This window comes from Vicugna pacos, chromosome 11 (genome assembly GCF_048564905.1).
Source record: "Vicugna pacos chromosome 11, VicPac4, whole genome shotgun sequence".
Taxonomy (NCBI): Eukaryota; Metazoa; Chordata; class Mammalia; order Artiodactyla; family Camelidae; genus Vicugna; species Vicugna pacos.
The window spans coordinates 5,362,386-5,383,979 of NC_132997.1; the positions used below are offsets into that span (position 1 = coordinate 5,362,386).

The following is a 21,594-nucleotide window of genomic DNA, read 5'->3' on the forward strand; positions in this document are numbered from 1 at the left end:
TTTCTTCAATCCATTCAAAAGGAAATGCTTATTGAGTTAAAATGTTTCTCCTTTATGGTGATTTCTAATTTTTGGTCTCGCTTAACTTATTAAAAGTAATCCTCATCATCATAATGACCAAGCTTGCTGTGAGTGGACACCTACCAAAGGCTAAACTGTTTTTCTCATGTTTTACTTCAAAGCAGGTATTTGACGATAGGTATAAATGTCGCCTTTTTGTAGCTGAGGGATTGAGAGGTGGGCAGCTTGTCCCAAATCAAACGCAGCTGGCGGTGCCTAGCTCGGTGCTGGAACCCAGGCTGCACAGGATGCATTCTCAATTTCTCCTCTGATCAGCCTCCTGTTGAGTGGTTTCCAGAACACCTGTGAGTCCATAAATGACCGATTTTGGCGATCTCAGCCTGATGAGGCCTTCAGAGGAGAGACACCATTGAGAATGTGAGACAGAGTGGCATAAATTAAAATTGTACATTTTCACAAATGTTGCATTCTCAGGTAATGACTTAAATAGTTTATGTTTTCTTTATTTTAGTGCTATGTAAGCACTAAAAACAAAACATTAAAAATGATTATAGTGCAAAATAGGAGTGGGCTTTGAAAGTCCAATCATTGCTATTGATGTTGCTTGTTTTTCTCTAGTGGTGCTTTTTGACAGAATAATTTACAGTGACTGAATTTATTTTATGTATGTAGTCTTAGTATGGAGGAAAAGTTTGTCAGTGAATATTGAAAGTAAAATCTTTACTCTTTTCTTTACTGATGATAAATATGTACGTTGTTTCCATGGCTTAAGTATATTTCCTCATTTGTGAAATTTGAGTGATGCCGTTTACCGTGTCTGACTGTGAGAGGTAGATGCCTTGTATACAATGCATCCAAGAGCTGCTTAGTAAAAATGTGCTGTCACAATGACAGATAGTTTAGAAGGATCAACTGTGAATACTAAAGAGGGTGGCTTGTTTCTGATGCATATTCAATATGGATATATATGAATATGGCTTAAAGTAACAAGGATTCAGGGTTTTGTGTGTGTGTGTGCGTGCAGTATGAAGTTTTAATGAAATCTGTATCATTCTATTGAGACAGGGACTAGTTAAATTGACTTAAGCAGACGACCTTGAAGATTATTTACACAGAATGTGTATTGTTACAACTCAGTGTACATGCTGCCGTGTAACTATACACTCAGACATTTAAATTCGTAGGAATCTGACCAGAAGCATTAAGTTTAGAAAAATCCACATTGATCATTTTCAGGGAATAAGCTTCTCTCTTTTGTGATTAAAGAAAATTTTGATTTACTTTTCTGCACTCTTAATAGGTTTTAAAATATCAAAACATTGATTTGACATGTCAGCTTTTTTAATAGAAAAAAGCTCATGCTGTTTTAATATGTAAATAAATGTTTTTGTATTTCAATACACTTCTATGACTTCCTGGCTCTTTGAGAAGTATTTTGCAAGATACTTAGATTACCTACTGTTGGAAAAAATACAGACATGACATTTATGAATATAGGGCTAGTACAGGTCTGTTGGTTTTTGCTACAGTGCAAGACATGAGGACTAGGAGAGCTTTGCTGCTGATGGCCAGGAGGATAGATCCCAGATCTCAGTCTCCCCTCCTGTAAAATGAAGTGGCTGGACTGGATTCTTTCCACTTCAAAGATGAGTTTCCATGAGCCTGTGTCTTTTGTATATATTCAGGAGTATTAGCAATATCTGATTAAGTACTGAATACCCCTCCCTTTCCTGAAGCGAAGTGCAGTATGTGCTACAAAAGCATTTAGTTATCTGATTCTTGTTTCTGATCCACAGACAATTTTTGTGTTGCATCTTTCCAGGCAATCTGGAAGGCCTTTTAAGCCATAGGTGGCGCTGTTGCACTTTCTTACAGTCTTAACTTTCCTGTTTGTAAAGGAAGTCTTAAACAACGTTATTTTTTTTTTATTCCTTTGCTTAGTGCTTCAGGGTAGCAAATTGTCCATTATGTCTGACTACCTGGAAATATTATTCTGCTTATGACTTAGTTTTATTCTGTGATCTCGCTGTGAACATTTCAGACTTCCTGTGCAAACAGTGGCAACATCGGACTTTTCTTTTTCTTTTTTTACATTTTTTATTGATTCATAATCATTTTACAGTGTTGTGTCAAATTCCAGTGTTCAGCACAATTTTTCAGTCATTCATGGACATATACACACTCATTGTCACATTTTTTTCTCTGTGATTTATCATAACATTTTGTGTATATTTCCCTGTGCTATACAGTGTAATCTTGTTTATCTATTCTACAACTTTGAAATACCAGTCTATCCCTTCCCACCCTCTACCCCCTCCCCGGTAACCACAAGTCTGTATTCTCTGTCCATGAGTCTATTTCTGTCCTGTATTTATGCTTTGTTTTTGTTTGTTTGTTTGTTTTGGTTTTTTAGATTCCACACAATAGCGATCTCATATGGTATTTTTCTTTCTCTTTCTGGCTTACTTCACTTAGAATGACATTCTCAAAGAGCATCTATGTTGCTGCAAATGGTGTTATGTTGTCGGTTTTTATGGCTGAGTAGTATTCCATTGTATAAACATACCACATCTTCTTTATCCAGTCACCTGTTGATGGACATTTAGGCTGTTTCCATGTTTTGGCTATTGTAAATAGTGCTGCTATGAACATTGGAGTGCAGGTGTCATCCTGAAGTAGATTTCCTTCTGGATTCAAGCCCAAGAGTGGGATTCCTGGGCCATATGGTAAGTCTATTCCTAGTCTTTTGAGGAATCTCCACACTGTTTTCCACAGTGGCTGCACCAAACTGCATTCCCACCAGCAGTGCAGGAGGGTTCCCCTTTCTCCACTGCCTCTCCAGCATTTGTCATTTGTGGATTTTTGAATGACGGCCATTCTGCCTGGTGTGAGGTGATACCTCATTGTAGTTTTGATTTGCATTTCTCTGATAATTAGTGATATTGAGCATTTTTTCATGTGCTTTTTGATCATTTGTATGTCTTCCTTGGAGAATTGCTTGTTTAGGTCTTCTGCCCATTTTTGGATTGGGTTGTTTATTTTTTTCTTATTGAGATGTATGAGCTGCTTATATATTCTGGAGATCAAGCCTTTGTCGGTTACATTTGCAAAAATTTTCTCCCATTCCATAGGTTTTCTTCTTCCTTTACTTCTGGTTTCCTTTGCTCTGCAGAAGCTTGTAAGTTTCATTAGGTCCCATTTGTTTATTCTTGCTTTTATTTCTTCTAGGAGAAAATTTTTGAAATGTATGTCAGATAATGTTTTGCCTATGTATTCCTCTAGGAGGTTCATTGTATCTTTTCTTATGTTAAAGTCTTTAATCCATTTTGAGTTGATTTTTGTATATGGTGTAAGGGAGTGTTCTAGCTTCATTGTTTTACATGCTGCTGTCCAGGTTTCCCAACACCATTTGCTGAAGAGACTGTCTTTATTCCATTGTATTCTTGCCTCCTTTGTGGAGATGTGTTGATCAAAAGTTTGTGGGTTCATTTCTGGGCTCCCTATTCTGTTCCATTGGTCTATATGTCTGTTTTGGTACCAATACCATGCTGTCTTGATGACTGTAGCTCTATAGTATTGTCTGAAGTCTGGGAGAGTTATTCCTTCAGCCTCTTTCTTTCTCTTCAGTAATTCTTTGGCAATTCTAGGTCTTTGATGGTTCCATATAAATTTTATTATGATTTGTTCTAGTTCTGTGAAATATGTCCTGGGTAATTGGATAGGGATTGCATTAAATCTGTAGATTGCCTTGGGCCGTGTGACCATTTTAACAATATTGATTCTTCCAATCCAGGAGCATGGAATATCTTTCCATTTTTTAAATTCTTCTTTAATTTCCTTCATCAGTGGTTTATAGTTTTCTGTGTATAATTCTTTCACCTCCTTGGTTAGATTTATTCCCAGATATTTTATTACTTTGGGTGCTATTTTAAAGGGGAGTGTTTCTTTACTTTCTTTTTCAGTTGATTTATCGTTAGTGTAAAGAAATGCAACTGATTTTTGAACGTTAATTGTGTAACCTGCTACCTTGCTGAATTCTTCAATCAGCTCTAGAAACTTTTGTGTGGACCTTTTAGGGTTTTCTATATATAGTAACATGTCATCAGCATATAGTGACACTTTTAACTCTTCTTTTCCAATTTGGATCCCTTTTATTTCTTTCTCTTGCCTGACTGCTGTGGCTAGGACTTCCAGGACTATTTTGAATAGGAGTGGTGATAGTGGGCATCCTTGTCTTGTCCAGATTTTAGTGGGAAGCTTTTGAGATTTTCACCGTTGAGTACTATGCTGGCTGTAGGTTTGTCATATATAGCTTTTATTATGTTGAGATATGTTCCCTCTATACCCACTTTGGCGAGAGTTTTTATCATAAATGGATGTTGAATTTTATAAAATGCTTTTTCTGCATCGATTGAGATGATCATGTGGTTTTTGTCCTTTCTCTTGTTGATGTGATGTATTACATTGATTGATTTGTGTATGTTGAACCAGCCTTGTGTCCCTGCGATGAACCTCACTTGGTCATGATGTATAATCTTTTTTATGTGTAGTTGAAGTCTATTTGCTAAAATTTTGGTGAGGATTTTGGCGTTTATGTTCGTCAGTGGTATTGGCCTATAATTCTCTTTTTTTTTGTAGTGTCTTTGCCTGGTTTTGGTATCAGGGTGATGGTGGCTTCATAGAATGAGTTTGGGAGAATTCCCTCCTTTTCAATCATCTGGAAGAGTTTGAGAAGGGCTGGTGTGAGTTCTTCTTTTATGTTTGGTAGAATTCCCTGGTGAAGCCATCCGGCCCTGGACTTTTATTTGTAGGGAGGTTTTTAATTGCTATTTCTATTTCCTTTCTAGTGATCAGATTGTTCAAGTGTTCAGTTTCTTCCTGATTCAGTATGGTGGACAGTATGTTTCCAGAAATTTGTCCATCTCCTCTAGGTTATCCAGTTTGGTTCCATATACTTTTTCATAATATTTTCATATGATATTCTATATTTCTATTTTGTTTGTTGTAATTTCTCCATTTTCCTTTCTTATTTTGCTAATTTGTGCTCTCTCTTTTTTCTTCTTTGTGAGTTTAGCCAGAGGTTTGTGGACTTTATTTACTTTTCCAAAAAAAACAGCTTTTGATTCTGTTGATTTTTCCTATGGTCTTGTTAATCTCTATTGTATTTAATTCCTCTCTGATCTTTATTATTTCCTTCCTTCTGCTGCTTTTTGGGGCTTTTCGTTCTTTTTCTAATTCATTCAGGTGTTGGGTTAACTTGTTTATTTGAGATTGTTCTTTTTTGAGGAAGGCCTGTATTGCTATAAGCTTCCCTCTTAGCACTGCCTTTGCTGTCCCATAGGTTTTGAGTGGTTGTGCTTTCATTATCATTTTTCTCAAGGTATTTTTTAATTTCAGCTTTGATTTCCTCATTGATCCATTGTTTTTTCAATAACATATTGTTTAATGTCCATGCTATTCTTTTTTTCTCTTTTGTTTCTCTGTTGTTGATTTCCAGTTTCATGGCATTGTGGTCAGTAAAGATGCTTGAGATAATTTCTAACTTCTTAATATTGTTGAGGTTTCTTTTGTGCCCAAGTACATGATTGATCCTGGAAAATGTTCCATGTGCACTTGAAAAGAATGTATATTCTATTTTTGGGGGGTGTAAAGCTCTGAAAATATCCACCAAATCTAGTTTTTCTATTGTAGTATTTAATTTCTCTGTTGCCTTGTTTATTTTCTGTCTGGAAGATCTGTCTAGTGATGTTAATGCAGTGTTAAAATCTCCAACTATGATTGTATCCCCATCAATATCCCCCTTTATCTCTGTTAGTAATTCTTGTATGTACTTAGGTGCTCCTATATTGGGTGCATATATATTAACGAGTGTAATGTCTTCATCTTGTATCACTCCTTTAATCATTATAAAATGTCCCTCTTTATCTTTCTTTATGGCCTTTGTTTTAAAGTCTATTTTGTCTGAAATCAGTACTGCAACACCTGCTTTTTTGGCTTTTCCATTTGCATGGAATATCCTTTTCCATCCTTTCACTCTCAATCTATATGTGTCCTCCCTAAAGTGGGTCTCTTGTATGCAGCATATTGAAGGTTCTTGCTTTATTATCCACTCTGCCACTCTATGTCTTTTGACTGGAGCATTTAGTCCATTAACATTTACAGTAATTAATGATAGATGTGTGTTTATTGCCATTTTGAACTTATCTTTGCAGTTGAATTGATATATCCTCTTTGTTCCTTTCTTCTTCCTTTTGTGGTTTGGTAATTTTCCTTTCTATTATCATGGATTTTATTTAATTTTTGTGACTCCCTTGTAAATTTTTGACTTGTGATTACCCTTTTTTGTAAATCTATTAACCTATACCCGTTTTTATTAAACTGATAATAACATGATCTCAAACCCATCCTTCTGTTAAAAAAATTTAAAAAAGAAAGAAAAAAAGATTCTATATTTCCCTGCCTCCCTCTCCCACTCTCAGTGATTTGTATGTCTTCTTTTATAATTTCGTGTTTTCTTTATTTGTAATTCATGGGTTATCACCTTTCCAGCTGTACGTTTCTCATTTCTGTAGCATCCTGCTGCTTTTCAATTTAGAATAGCCATTTCAATATTTCTTTTAGCATGGGTTTAGTGTTGCTAAACTCCTGCAGCTTTTTTTTTTTTTTGTCTGTGAAACTCTTTATTTCTCCTTCTATCCTAAAGGGTGGCCTTGCTGGATAAAGTATCATAGGCTGCATCTTTTTTTCATTCAGGGCTTTGAATATATCTTGCCACTCCCTTCTGGCCTGTAGTGTTTGTGTAGAGAAATCAGCTGAGAGCCTTATGGGGGTTCCCTTGTAATTCACTCTTTGCTTTGCTCTTGCTGCCTTTATAATCATTTCTTTATCCTTGACTCTGGCCATCTTGATTATGATATGTCTTGGTGTGGGTCTATTTGGGTTCTTCCTGTTTGGGACCCTCTGAGCTTCCTGTACTTGTATATCTGATTCCTTCTTTAAGTTTGGGAAGTTTTCAGTAATGATTTCTTCAAAAACCTTTTCAATCCCCTTTGATCCTTCTTCCCCTTCTGGGACCCCTATTATGCGAAGATTGGGATGCTTTATATTATCCCATAGGTCCCTTATGCTATTATCATTATTTTTTATTTGCTTATCTTGTAGTTCTTCTGAATGGGTGCTTTCTGTTGCCCTGTCTTCTAGATCACTAATTCGTTCCTCTGCATTAACTAGTCAGCTTTGCACAGCTGTTAGATCATTCCTCATCTCTGTCAATGAGTTTTCCCATTTTGCTTGGCTCTTCTTTATAGCTTCAATTTCATTTTTGACATATTTTATTTCTCTAAGCACTATCTCTTTTAATTCCTTCAGCAATTTGACCACTCCTTTTTTGAAATTTTGATCTAGTTGGCTATTGAAGTCTATTTCATTGAGCTTTCTTTCAGGGGATTCCTCTTGTTCTTTTAATTGGGAAAGTTTTCTCTGCTTCTTCATCTTGCTCATACCTCTCTGGCATTGTGGTTTATGGAGCATCAATTCTCTATTTTGGATCTTAAGAATTTTATCTATCTAATGCCTATTTAGGAATAGAACTTAGAAAAAAAAGAAAAAAAAAGAAAAAAGAAAATAAAGAGAAAAAAGAGAAAAAAATAAGAGAGAGAGAGAAAGATTTTTAAAAGAAGGGAGAAAGAGGGCTTGAAAACATTGTATAATGAATAATAGAAGAGCGGGTTGAAGTAGAGTATTAATCGGGTGGAGACGTCCTTTTAAAACCTTTAAAAAATAAAAAAGGGGGGTGGGGAGATGAATATATGTGTTTGAAGCCTGTGTCTAATCAATAACAGGACATCAAAATCCAAGAGAAATAGAAATGAATTAAGAAGTAAAAATTAAGAGAGTAATTCAAAATAGAACAGGTAAAAACAGATTAAAAACAAAACAAAACAAAAACCAAAACCAAAAAACAAAAAACAAAACAAAACAAACAAACAAAAAGGGTTGTTGTCGTTGTTCTCCTGGAGTCTGTGTGCTTTTAATGTGAAGTCCTTCTGTCTTCGTCCTGTTTTGGAAGCTCAGCTTGTTTTCATATTTCATAGGCCCTCCGTTGGCGCCCTCTTCTGTGCTGCTCCCAGCACTTGTCGGCAAGCAGATCGCGCCTCCTCCTAACACGGGGTCAGATGCAGCTCTCTTTTGCTGCGGGCGGGCGGGTAACTGCCCCTCTGGATGCCGCAGTCAGATGTTGCAGACTGGACAGGCATGATGGCGGGTCGTGCCCCCTCCCAGCACCTCGGTCAGGGGTTGTGTTCCTGCCCGACAGGCGGGGGGCCGCTCTCCCCCTGCCTGCGCCGCCGGTAGCTCCGCTGCTCTGTGCGGCTGCGTGCTCTGCGCCGGCGCTCCGCCCTGGCTGGCGCTCCGAACATCGGACTTCTCTTGCAGTGTTAGAAACCAGTGAGCCGGGATTTTATAAAAGAGCTAGAAGAGGCCTCTGGAGCACCTTAAAGCTGAAAAGTGTACTGAGTTCCCTAAGTATTATCCCCACCGCTGTGTGTCAATGGGTGGTAGGAGATTTGGTACATATACGAAGGGGTGTAGTGTTTTGACTTGGGTTTGCGTGCACGCGCTGCCACTGAGCTAAGTGATCCTGAGTCAGTTCGTTCGGAGTTTTTCCCTCGTCTGTGAGATGGGGACACTCATTTCTGCTTTGTAGAATTGTGAGAATAAGAAATTATGTAAAGTGTTTAGCACAGTGTGTATGTCAAGAGGGCTCATAAACTTAACTGCTGTTTGGTGTGAAGCCATCATTTGAGAGTCTTTGGCAATTACTGAGAAACAGGAAAATAAGGAAAGCTGGTTTTATGATGAAAGATATTTGAGGAAGTTCCATAGTCCCTAAACACATAATTTAGCATCAGCAGAGTCAGGACCGTTACACAGTCGCCCTGAACCAATGTTAAGCCACAGAATTTTTTGTTACTTCATATATGTTGGGGCTTAAGGGGACCCAATACTTATACACATGTTGTGTCCAGCAGCCAACTGAGAGATGACAAAGAAGAACAGGCAGGCGATAAATGTCTCCTTTATTACTGATGAAGCTACGTTCTCCATGAAACTCAGGGCTGTGGGAGAGTGAGTGTCATGACACTATGTCCCAGAATTAGAGACTCACGCAGTCCCAGGTAACTCTGGGCCACAGCGAGCATTCCCTTGAGAGGATCTGGCCCATAATGCACAGGAGTGTCTTGCCATGGAGCTGAGCATCCCAGCTGCTTCCTAATGGTGGCCAACACTGGAGGGAAAGGAAAGGTTTCATATGCCCTGCTTGTCTCCCCGGACTCACACCTCAATCTGTTAGTGTGAGGAGGGATAGCCGTGGGCCAGTGGTCAGGGGTGTGAAGGGAGAAGCAGTCTCCCATGGACCAGAGGAGTGGGGAGGAGGGATCCCCTCCCTCAGTTTAAACAGGTGGTGGCTTGAAAGAGAAGGGTGCTCCTCAAGAGTTTATAAGAGGGGAAATAAGGATTTCCTTTGGGACTCAGACTAGCCATGAAACACAGAAGATGATTAGATGGGAGACTTGTAAATCACTTTCTTATTAAATTGACATTTGTTGGGCACCAAAAATATGCTACATTCTTTTCTGAGAGTTTTACAGAAATGAATCCTTCAATCTTCACAACAAGTGAGTAAGAAAGATTTGATTGTTATCCCAGGTTTAAGTGTGGAAATTGAGGCACACAGAGGGTAAGTAATTTGGCCAAGGTAACAGAGCTAGTAAGTGGCAGAGCTGGGGTTTAAACCCTGGCTATCTGGTTTCCAGGCTCCCAGGGATGAGCTTTGGGAGTTTAGAGGTATCTGCATCCCTGGATCTCTGTACCTCTGCATCAGTTAGACCAGAAAGGACAGGGAAAGGGGAGTTATACAGGGGCTCACAGTCGTGTCTCAGCCACTGCCCATGAACTGTGCCCCGTGATTGGCGTTAATTGTTTTCCAGGCAGTAGATCTGTTCTTATAACAGAAATTTAGTCCATTGAGTTAATCTAGAAACTCTTCCTGCTCTGCTTCTGTCCAAGCTTGCCATGTGACTGCCTGCCCGAGATTGGGCCATGGAGGAGAATCTGTACTCATGGTTGAACTCTGATATTTCAATCTCTTTTGTAGTTTCACATCTCCTGTTACATTAATAAATTGAATTTCTGGTTTTCTTGCATCAGTGTGTCATAAGTTTGGTTAATGTGAAACCAGTCCATGGGAGCCCAGGGGTGCTGACGGTATAATTTCTGAGCATGTGGCATTTCTACCCGTGCAGATATGGCTGGATGATGTCCACCTTCCTCACTGATTTCTCCCAGCAGCAGGGTCCTCTCCCACCCCTGGATGTGAGGATGGGATCTCTCTGAGTAGGTCAGTCAGAGGCCGAGTCCACCAATCAGATGAAGTACCTGGAAGTGGGTTTAATAGAAGAAAAGGGCTTCCAGGTAGTCCGATGGGCTGTTCAAGTCCGTATGGTGAAAAGCTGTCCACTGTCTGTGGTTGAGCTGCTTCTTTGCTGTTTAAAACTCTGTATTACATGAAGGGATTTTAAAATGCAGAAAGGTGTGATTTCAGGTGGTACATCCGCACCGGTGACTAGTGCTGGATGACCGCCTTTGTGAGGAATAGACGGAGTCTTACAAACTTCATAAAACAGCTTTAAAAGCTCTGCATATGGGGTGCACTTCGTATGGGATCCAGTTCATGACTGGTCGCGCTGAGAGGGCACGTAAATGATGATGGCAGAAAGGACACGGAGGCATCAAAAAGGTCTCAGTCATGTTCCGTGTTTAGAGGATGGAGCACAGTGTAATATATTTGAGCTGGTTTTTCACTGAACACTTTAGAGTATTTTCTAGGACTCCCCAATCCCCCAAGGTTCCATGCAGCTGGGTGTCCCCTCAGTGCAGCTCTGTCAGCGCTTTCCCTGGGCTGATGCGGTGTCACGGGGAGCAGGACGGTAAGCGTCCCCGGCTCCTCCGAGCTCCGTCTCCTCATCCGCAGAGCCGGGTTTCTCATGCGTGTCTACTTAGTAGGGTTGCTGAGAATCACACGTGATGGTTGTCAGGTGTGATTTGTGGTTGTCTCTGTGATTGGCGTATAGTCAATATTTGATAGAAACACTTGTTTTTTATTATAATTGTGGCTCCTAGATTGCAGTGGTTTTTAGTCTGCATTTATTTTTTTATATGAATTTATTCTTATTTTTAAATAAACACTTGTATTTATATATTTTCATGAAGGTACTGGGGATTGAAGCCAGGAACATGTGCATGCTCAACAGGTGCTCTACAGCGGAGTAATACCCACCCTCCTTGTCTGCACTTTAAAATAAATATTTCAATACACAAAATATTTCTTAAACACTATCATGGGTCCTATTTTCTGCATAGACAATTGAATACATATGCCATCTCAATACGAATAAATGTCGTAGGGACATACCTTTCTAAATCTTTTAACGTGTTTTAAAACGGTCATAGCTAGTGAAAAACACGAGTCTTGGATCCACTACTTCTTAGGGTCTGCTTTGCCATCATGGGGAATTACATTCTACAGAGAAGGCTAATTGGATCTCATTGATATTTGGATGATTTTGCAATGTTCAAGGCTTTCAAAAGCTGACCGTTTTGTATTTTAAACTAACTACAAAGTTATCTTCTAGAAGTTGTAAGTCCTTAGCTTGTGAAGTGCCCAGTAATTCAGTTTGTATATGTCTGTGTCTCTGTGAACGCGTATGTGTGTGATTTCAGGAATGTAGCAATAAGTTCCATATAGCCTTCTGAAACATTTCTCCTCCAGTTCAAGGTGTAAGTATATATTTACACAAATAAATTTTGTGATTTGGCATATTGGTGGGAATAAGAGGTTCTCATAATTGTTTCAGAAGGGTTGGGGAGCATGAGCTTAGAAAATGAGAGGAGATAGAGGCAGGGAGGTTCTTTAAACTTTGTGCAAGATGAGAAACAGTAGCTTTTCTTTTTTCTTCTAAAGCAAACTGGCACTGAATTGTAAAATACTAATACTCAGAATTGCTTTTCTGATCAGAGACAAGTTCCTCAGATTTTTCAAGGCAACATGAATGATGAAATGTGTTTTAGCAGTTATCTTTAAAAGTAGCTTTATTTTTCAAGTAAAAGGCTATAGCCTGTTCTTTTTTTCCAGCTGTACAAGAATTTCTCATTGATCCAGGTACGTGATCAATGTGTTTAGTTTCTCTGGGTTATTTTTTTTTTAAGTGCTTGATTCATTCTGGTGTGAATGAATGTTTAAAATTTCTGGATTTTGATCATTAAAACTTGCTGATTTATCAGAACTGCTAAAAACCTGATGTTTGTTCCTTGTTTGGTGGGGCAACCTATTGATTTATGTTGTCTGTTATAGAGGGAAATTCTTCCTCTAGCCTGTAGATAATTAAGTGAATGGTTTGCAGTGTGCCTTAAAAATCATTTGAATGCATTGAGCATGTTTGTCCAGTGAATTTTGGATTGAGTCATAATAATGACTTTGCTTTGATTCTGTGGCTTTTGTCCTCTCCACAAGAATTCGAATTCTCTGTTGAATTTTGTATTCGTGTTCTTAACAGGGGAAGGAATTTTGCATATTTTACAGAGGTGGGTTTTCCTATCCCCTCTGAATTCCTTCTGTAATTGATACAGCGAAAATCTGTTATTGCAGTGCTTAATTATTTCATAAAAAATGTTTTGGCTTAATCAGAAACAATGACAAAGAATGATAAGAAAAAATATGAAAACCTTCCTTCCTTTGAAGAATAGAAATGAGGTGTTCAGACTCACGCGTGCTTTGTACCTGACACACTTACTCTCATGTCATTGTGTATCATGATTCGGAGATGGAGTTGCTTCAGGTTTATAGATTTTTGTTGTAACATTTGTGTTGAATTCATTCTCTAGGCATGATGATTCCTGTTGCCTTTGTGGAAAGTGTAGATGAAGGGAAACAAATGCTTTGTTTTGTTTTCAGGAGGCCTGAGATGTTGATGAGAAAAGAGTAGAGGGTGGGCTGAGGAAAATAGTGACAGACCCTCACCTCCAGGCTGAAATTGATGAGCAAAGAAATCAATTAAGTGTATCGGTATTTGACTAATAGAAGTCAGACAGCCCAGACTGTCTAGTTATGCCCAAAGGAAAGTACTGAATTCACCTGCAGAATTAGGTGCTTTTCCATGTAGAAGCAGCTTAGCGCAATCAGAAAAATCAGTCTTATGATGAGATATAAAAAGAATACAATATCTTTTATTTCTGAAACTTTTCTACGGAAAGTTGTGTAGAGCTAAAATTAATTTTCAAGCACCAGGAGTTAAGAGTTTAGGTGGTTCTGTGGGATCGTTATTCAGGGATGTGTCTAGACCCTGCTGGAGTGGCTGAAGCTGGCAGGAAAAGACCCAGAGCCAGGATTTGTCATCCTAGGATGTCCTCCATAATGGTTCCATGTGGGAGCCCATGATTGGGTTAACAAATTGTAACACATCCCAGCCGACTGTCAACTTTAAGAAGAAAAAATGTGCTTAGTAACTGCTTTAAAGCAAGCACCTGTGCATCCTCACTTCTGTCTCCTTGCCATAAAAAGGAGAGACAATGCCTTGCTTACATATTTGAGGGTATAGATAGCACTCTGCTTATTGCACAGCAATGACCCAGGCCCTCAGCTATAAACGCCGGGCCTGTGTGGTGTTAGATAGTCTATTATCCCCAAAACAGGGACCAGGCTGGTCTGGTGGTCTGCTTTGTAATAAACATGTCTAAAAAATGTATCTTGTTCCCCTCACCCCATGACTTCCCTAAAGGTAAACTAAGCCTTAGTACTCATGGTGGAGTCTACAATCTCTGTCTCATCCCTTCTTTCCCCAAGTTCCTGCCTACTATCTCACAACTGTTAATGACTTTTTCCTTTGATTATACACAATAAATATGGGAGCATTTGAGAGACTCGTGGAGTTGGCTCCCTAATCCCTCTCGCTATCTTTCCTTTTTCCACAGTCTTGAGTAATTCATTCCTTGTCGGTAAGACTTCCGCCAGCCAGAACCCACAGTTCCAGGTGAGAAGGATGCAGGCTTTATCCCTCCTACCCGAGGGAGAGAGAGTAGATAATTGAGATATGCTCCCCTGTGGTCCCTTCCTGCCCCAGGGCCACTCCAGTTCACCTGCAGCCTTTTGGCCTCTGCTCAAAGGGCCTCTGTCCCAGGATTGACTGCAGCCTTTTATTCCCTTGTCAACATTCCCTGTGCCTTTCAGAGGTTGGTCTCTTCTCTGCAATTCAACCCTGGCAGATATGATGGTGGTCAGCATGCTTGTGGGCAGTTACTTGGGGAATCCCAGGAGCCATGCTGATTCTCCTGAGTCATTCGGGGTTACAGAACTGTCAAGCACTGCAGGAAGGCCATTCACGTGAGTTCAACACAGCATTACATCACTTTCATTTTATTTTTGAATTTTCAGTGGAGAAATTATTTGTAGCACACTGTTCCAGATTTTAGGCCGCCTGCTTTCCTCACCACCATTTCCTTGTTGGCTCTGGTGCTTGTTTTAAGAACCAGGTTTCTCCTCTGGTCATTTGTAGCAGCTGGGCTTGCCGAATCCTTGAATTGCATTTGAAGCAGAATGCTTCTTCGTGATGTCAAACTGATTTTCCTTGTCATGACTGAATATTTCGTGTACACTCAGTAACAGTTTCAAGTGAAATGCTCTTGTCCAATTTCGGTTAACTAATATTTGCTGATCTCCTGTTTTCATGCTGAGGGCAGTTTCTTCTTCCTGTAATAAATGTTAACAATTTGCATTTACTATGGAAGGTACTAGCCCAAGGTGCTTTTGTTCTTAATAGTTTTAATACAAATCACCCATTAAAATGTACAGCGGATTTTACTCTATGCCCAGAAATGTGCATCCCAGTCAATCTTAGAACATTTTCATCCCCCCAACAGGAAACCCAGTACGCATAAGCAGACATTATCAACTTCCCCATTCTCCCCAAGCCCCAGGGAGCCACTCTTCTGTCTCTGTGGATTTGCGTGTGCTGAACATTTCATGCAAATCAAGTCACTTCATGTAAGTGGAACCATCTATTTTGACTGACTTCTTTCACACTGAGTAACGTTTTCAATATTTGTCCACGTTGTGGCCCTGGGTCAGTACTCTATGCTTTGCTATTGCTGAATAATATTCCACTGTATGGCTGGGCCCCTCTGTTTACCCATTCATCACGTGATAGACATTTGGGTTGTTTCTGTTTTTTGGCTCTGAAAAGTAATGGAGAAAAGTAATGGTGAAAATTTCTGTAGGAGTTTTTATGTGAACATTTGTTTTCAGTTCTCTTACTTCTGTGCCCAGGAAGCAGAATTGCTGGATCATTCAGAAACCAAATATTCAATTCTCTGAGGACATGCCAGGATGTTTTCCAAAGAGGCCACGCTGTGTTACGTTCTCACGAGCAAGGGCTGCGAGCTCCGCTTCCTCTGTGTCCTCATTAATGCTTGTTAATCTTTTTTTGATTATAATCTATTGTAGTGAGTGTGAAGCGGTTTCTCCTAGTTGTTTTGACTTGATTTCCTTTAGAGCTAATGTTATTCAACATCGTTTCATTGTGCTTATTGGCCATTTGTATATTTTCCTTGAAAATATATTTTCAGATCCTTTATTCATTTTTTAATTGAGTTGTCTTTTTATTGTTGAGCTGTGGAATTTTATTTTTGATACACAAATTCCTTATCAGATAAATGATTTGAAAAAATTTTCTCCTGAGTGTTGTTTTTTCACTTTCTGGATGGTGTCTTTTGAAGCAAAGTTTTAAATTTTAATGAACTCCAATTTATCTCTGTTTTCATTTTTCCTTGTGCTTTTGGGATAATATTAAATATCTGATGTATTTTATTTAAACTTGTATATTTAAAATAACTTAATTCTTAGACTGTTCTAGGAGATGGGTACTGTTGTTGTCCCCAGTCTATGCATCGGAGACTGAGATGCAGAGAATTTCACTGACATATCAGTGTCAAAGCTACCCAGTGCTGTGGGAATTCAGACCCTCATATTTTCCCCTAGCATCTGAGCTCTTCACCACCATGCTCCACTCTTTCCAGGAATCGTTAAAGAAAAAGTCTTTACTTTTTTGATTTCTTGTTAGATTTTTTTCTCATTGGGGACCTCATCTCCTAATTTTACTTTTGGATATCGGTGTAGATTTATTTTAGGTCTCATATATGGAGAAGCATTGCTATCAGTTAACTTCTTTATTACTCACTCTCCAGTGATGATTGTTACTAGTTGACCTAATCAAGTCATGCTTAAGTCTTTCCTGCTCATGACACTAACAGCAGAGTCATGACTTATAGAATGCTCAAAGAAGAAAGTACTTGACTGATTTTATTTTGCTACCCAATCAAATCAATCAAATAAAAACCCCAGTGTTGACACAGACTATAAGCCCTCCAGAATAGGGTCACTGTCTTCCTTGTGTTTCATTTGTTGGGTCACATTGTCTGGATAGTGCCTTGCTGTCCAGCAGTTTTGTGAGGATACGGTGCTCGTGAATCATTTTAAGGACAGAATTTTGACAATAGACTGCTGTTTATTTCATGAGGGAAAAGGTAGTATAGAATTACTTCTCAGATCTGTTTTAAAATTAAGCTTTGAATTTTGAGAATAGTTCAAGAAACCATAAAAAGATGTTTTTCACTAATTTTAGATCTATCTTAGACACATTATGTTTACATAGCAGAGTAACTTATCAAGTAGATTTGACAAGAGGAGTGTAATATTGATTATTTGTTTTAATTGAAATATTCTACCTGGGATAAAGTAATCAGTGCCTATAAATGAACAAATATGTTTGTATTTCTATGCAACATGGGAGCAGACTTCATATGTTTCTATATAATATATATGACTGTGTGTTTTAATCTTTCTGTCAGTGTTTGAATAGTTTTTCAGCAATTTTGTAACTTTAGAATTCTTCTAAGAAAATCACCCCCGATTCTAGTGCAGTTTGTAATGTGTATCCTGTCTTATGCATGGGATTCCACTGTCCCCTCAGTGAGGAATTTCCTCTCCTATTGTGTTAGTAGCAGGAACTGTGATTTCTAGGCCTTTGCTCTCCATGTGTTTGCAGTTGGCTGTCAGTCACGATTTTCCCTTTCCTGAGTTTTCATTGTTATATTAGGATTTCTGAAAATAACTATTAATATGTTGCATTGGTCTCCCTAGAAACTTGACGTCTTAGTGCTTTTCAGTTTTCAATTTATGAAAAATGCAAATGCACTCTTGTTTTTAAGTTGTCCTTTTTCACTAGATATTTGTTTATCTCTTTATTGATAAAATAATTTTTTCCCAATGAATGAATCGGTGTGCATGTTTTAAAGGATAACTTATTTTTTATTTTTCTTATTGTAACAGTAATATTCATTGTAGAGAATTTAGTAAATAAGGATAAACACAGTAATAACTTCACAATGGCCTCTAATCTCACCTGGAGGTACAGTTGTAAGGTTTGAAATTGAGAATTACAAGTCCTCTCAAATTGTTCTTTTTCAAGTACGTTTTGTTTACTGAGATCCTCGAATTTCCAAATGAATTGTAGCAGCAGATAGTTTCTGCAGAGGAGCCCGCTGGGATTGTGATCGAGACCACGTTGAATATACGAATCGCTCTGGGGAGCACTGCCATTCCAAGAGCACTGTCTTTTGATAGAGGAATGTGTGTGGAGTGTCTGTCCTTGTATTTAGGTCTTCTTAACTTTTTTTTTCAACAATGCTTTGAGTTTACAGAGTACTATTTTACTTTTTTTATCTTTGCCTTTATACTGAGGACAAGTGTGCAAGTTACCGGGATCAGAAATGTATTTGAGCCCCGCAACTTGCTGCCACCATGGATGCTGCGCTCTTGCTTCGCCCGCTGTACAATCTTGCACAGAATACGACCTCAGTAACTCTCTCTTGAATGAATGATTATATGATTGTTGGATGATGCTTGAGAGTCATTGTGATGATTTTTTCCCCCAGCCTTTCCTCAGTTCTTAACTATGCCCTTTCCCTTCCTAAACTCCAGCCTGGGTTTCAGCCTGCCTGTGGCATTGATTTTCCCTGTTTGTGGACTCTTCCTTTCACTAGTTCACGATAAAGTTACATGTGGGCTGTGGAAACTTGCTAGATGTCAAGAAAGAGCAAATCCATTGTATGCTAATATTTTTAGAGTGTGTTATTGTTTTATCGATTGAAATTAAATGAGGCTGCCCCCTGAGCCCTCCCGTGAGCTCTTTTCGCCTTCCTACAGCTGATACTGCTCTAATTGCTGCATGTGCCCTTTCCCCAGCTTTGGTTTTGGAATTGAATAAGTCACCATCACTGGAGCCCTCTCTTTAAAAGATAAAGAGAACATTTGCTCCTTCTCCCTGTTTGGGGACTTCGATGAGATGAGATCCCAGATAAAGAATGGAGCCCCACCTCATTCTGACCTCCGCTCTTTCCGTTCATTTCTTCACAGGAAAAGAGTACTATTCAACAGTATAAAGATTAATTGTGAGCTAATGAGATAGACAGGACAACCGATCATTTATTAAATACCCTTTCATGATAGAAACAAATGTATTATACACACAAACAGCACACAAAGCACGGTAGTACCATGGTTACATTCGTGCGACCGAGTTCGATTCCTGCTCTGGAGTGACAAGTCCTGTGTGATGGAGAACTGGTAGGTTGGCTTAGCCTCTCCAGAACTGATTTTCTGTCCTGCAGAGACGGGGCTCGCTAGGCGTCCCGCCCCGTAGAGGTGCTGTGGGGTGTAAATGACGCGCGTGGGCAGCCCGAGCACAGCTGCTCGTTCCTCGTAAGTGCAGGGTAGCATAGCTTTTGCAGTGACGGCTTTATGACCGCCCCATGTAGACTGTCAGTGCTCCAAAGGGATGCCTTGTGGTTTGGAGATGGGATTCTCACTTCTGTAAATACCCAAGTATAGTGTTATTGGGCCTTGCTGATTTGAGTCTATTCTTTAGAAAGTACATATTGTAGATATATTTTTCAAGCATGCGTACTTTTTTTCTTTTACTATTTAAAGTTCTACCCTCTCATCTCTTGGTGTTACTTTTCATGGAATCCAGGAAACAGTCCTAAGCTACCTGCCTCTTCACACTTTTCCGTGGTGGTTTCCTTCCCTGATTAGAAGAGGGTTTTGCATAGGAAATTTTATTTGTTCCCCTTTTCTTGGAGTCTCTCTCTCTGTCTGCCCATCTCTCACCTCTCAATCTGTCCATTTCTCAACCCACTGATTCTTCTGACATGTTCCAAAACGCATTTCAGGCAGCTTACAGAAGAACAGATACTAAATAAACAGGTGAGAAAATGGAGCCAAGTTCAGACAGTGAGGCTAGGAGGCGAGCCTGTGTGAGGGTTGCAGGCGTGAGACACACGCCTCTGCCCTGTGACTTATAAGAACGACAGCAGCAGTGTGCTTCAAGCTCCCAGCAGACACAGGGAAGCAGGGTTTGTGGGAGATGCTTACTGGCTGTGAAATAAATAAGTGGCTTAGGAGAAGCTCAGCCTTTCCAGCTACTAAGGCTCAGGAGAATATTTTGAGTGTCTTCCAAAATCAGAGTATGGCATCTTTTCTTTTTTCAGAGTTCTATGTATAGTTGGTTACATTCTATACCTGGAAATTTCTCCAAAACTCCTTCCCACGTGAGTCCCATGGCTCGGGAATTGGGTGGTTCTGCTCATTGACGGGGGTTGGCCAGAAACAGAAAATGAGAGCCTCAAAGGAGCCTGGGATTTGTCAGTTATGTTTTGTCAGTGCTGTAGGGTTCAAGAAATGCTTTCACCATTTCTCTCCATCTGAGGCAGCAGCGTGATGTCTTACCAGCATCAGGAGCTCAGGGCCACAAGATGGTGGGGGTTGACTGCACTGCCGTCAAGACAGCTGAGCTAGTCACTGCAGGTGTGGTTCTTTTACATACTGCATTTCATGTTCTTTACTAGAATGTTTCAACAGGGAGTTAATTAACTGAGTTAATTAACATTTAATAAATATGATGCTTTGTTGAAAAGACAGTTATAGGCAGAATATAAGCCGTGAAGTCTTTAAAAACGGTTTCATTACTGAAATTTCATTTGGGTAGATACACAGTTTATCTTATATATGCCTCTCTTTTAAAGTAACAAAGAAACAAGACAGAAAAGGCAGAGGATGATTTCTGTTCTTCCTCTCGGCTTGCAGGTGCCCTCACCCCCAGTAGCATCAATCCAGACACCAGCACTGACACTGGCCGTGCTCAGAACTGCCTCAGGCCTGAAGACACTGCTGACAAATAGAAGGGGATCACGCCCTGTTACAGCAGGTGCTCTCAATTTGTGGGTCCTTATGTAACTGCATGGTGTTAATCAGGATCGCCCGTCCTACATTGTGTGATGCTGCTGCCTTGTCTCCTAGTTACTTGTTTCTCTAAGTATTCTTGTATTATTCTCCAATGCTTAGTACTACACACCTAAAAATGCTTTTTTTCAGATGAAAAAGAATGTGCATTTAAAATAATAAGTCTGAAAAAGTGGGCAAAAGAGGCTATCCTTGTCCCGCTATTCAAAGATAATAATTAACACGTTAACATATATTTTCGTCAGTGTGTATCACCTCTGTCATAAAAAACCAGAGAGCACTCTGTGACTGTTTGCTGTGTGGACACCTCCAATTTCCATTCGGCTTTTTATATGTTTTTCTACAATATTCTATCTCCTCTGGCATGATTTTTGATGACCAGTATAGCATTCTGTCTTGTGGAGGCATCGTCCATTTTACTTCGGACTTAAATAAACTTTTAAATTCCAAGTATACTTAACTGAAATACTGAAAAGAGAACTGTGGTGGTACAGGAAGACCCTACCTCCCTTCCCCTTATTTCCGAAGATTAAAAGCTGTTGAAAATTTGGTATATATATTTCATGACCTTTATGCCTATGACATACATATATACACACATATGAGAATTCCATGTATACGTGTGTGTATATAAGCTTTATTTAAAAATGAGACCATACTATATGTTTTTCTGCAGCTCGCTTTGATCACTCAGGTGTATATCATAGACGTCCTCCCACTCCAGACTCACCCGGTCCTTTCAGTAGAGTGGAGGGGTCTCCTGATTTGCGGGTGTGGTCTCTTTCCCACGCACACCTTTGGTGAGAGAATGCTGTGGACAAGGCCCTGGACCACGGCGAAACGCCGGCTCCCTCATTGCTCGCAGCTCGTCGTGATTTACCGCATCATTGTCTTGATGGTGGACAGTTAAGTTTTCTCCATTTTCCAATGTCAGAAAGGATATTTGACTGGCATCCTTCTTGTACAGACATTCCTGTGATCTTTTATGAGTATTCCTTTAGTTAAGGTTTCTGGAAATTTAGTCCCTGGATGTGACATTTACATTCATCACAGACTCCTTTCAAGTGACTCTAGAAATTCCTTCCATAGGGGAATGAAAAGATGCACAATTACTTATGTAACGAATTCTCTATTGCTGGATATGATTTCACTTCAGTTTTTCT

The 21,594-nt window shown here is 39.4% G+C and overlaps 1 protein-coding gene across 4 annotated transcripts in view; it reads left to right on the top strand.

Annotated features, from left to right (window-relative positions):
* LOC140699562 (uncharacterized) overlaps nt 1–21,348 on the top strand; it is a 48,227-nt gene extending 26,879 nt beyond the window's left edge. For 3 of the 4 annotated variants that reach the window (XR_012077728.1, XR_012077726.1, XR_012077727.1), the window contains exons 2-4: nt 19,903–19,996; nt 20,276–20,396; nt 21,108–21,348. Coding sequence is in view for 1 of the 4 variants with exons in the window: in XM_072972217.1 (XP_072828318.1) it covers nt 14,306–14,458; nt 14,995–15,118; nt 19,903–19,996; nt 20,276–20,370 (466 nt within the window). In the remaining 3 variants the exon portion in view is untranslated. Of the gene's footprint in view, nt 1–14,305; nt 14,459–14,994; nt 15,119–19,902; nt 19,997–20,275; nt 20,397–21,107 lie in introns of all 4 variants that reach the window. The other variant, XM_072972217.1, reaches the window with a different exon arrangement.
* The last annotated feature ends 246 nt before the right edge of the window (nt 21,349–21,594 follow it).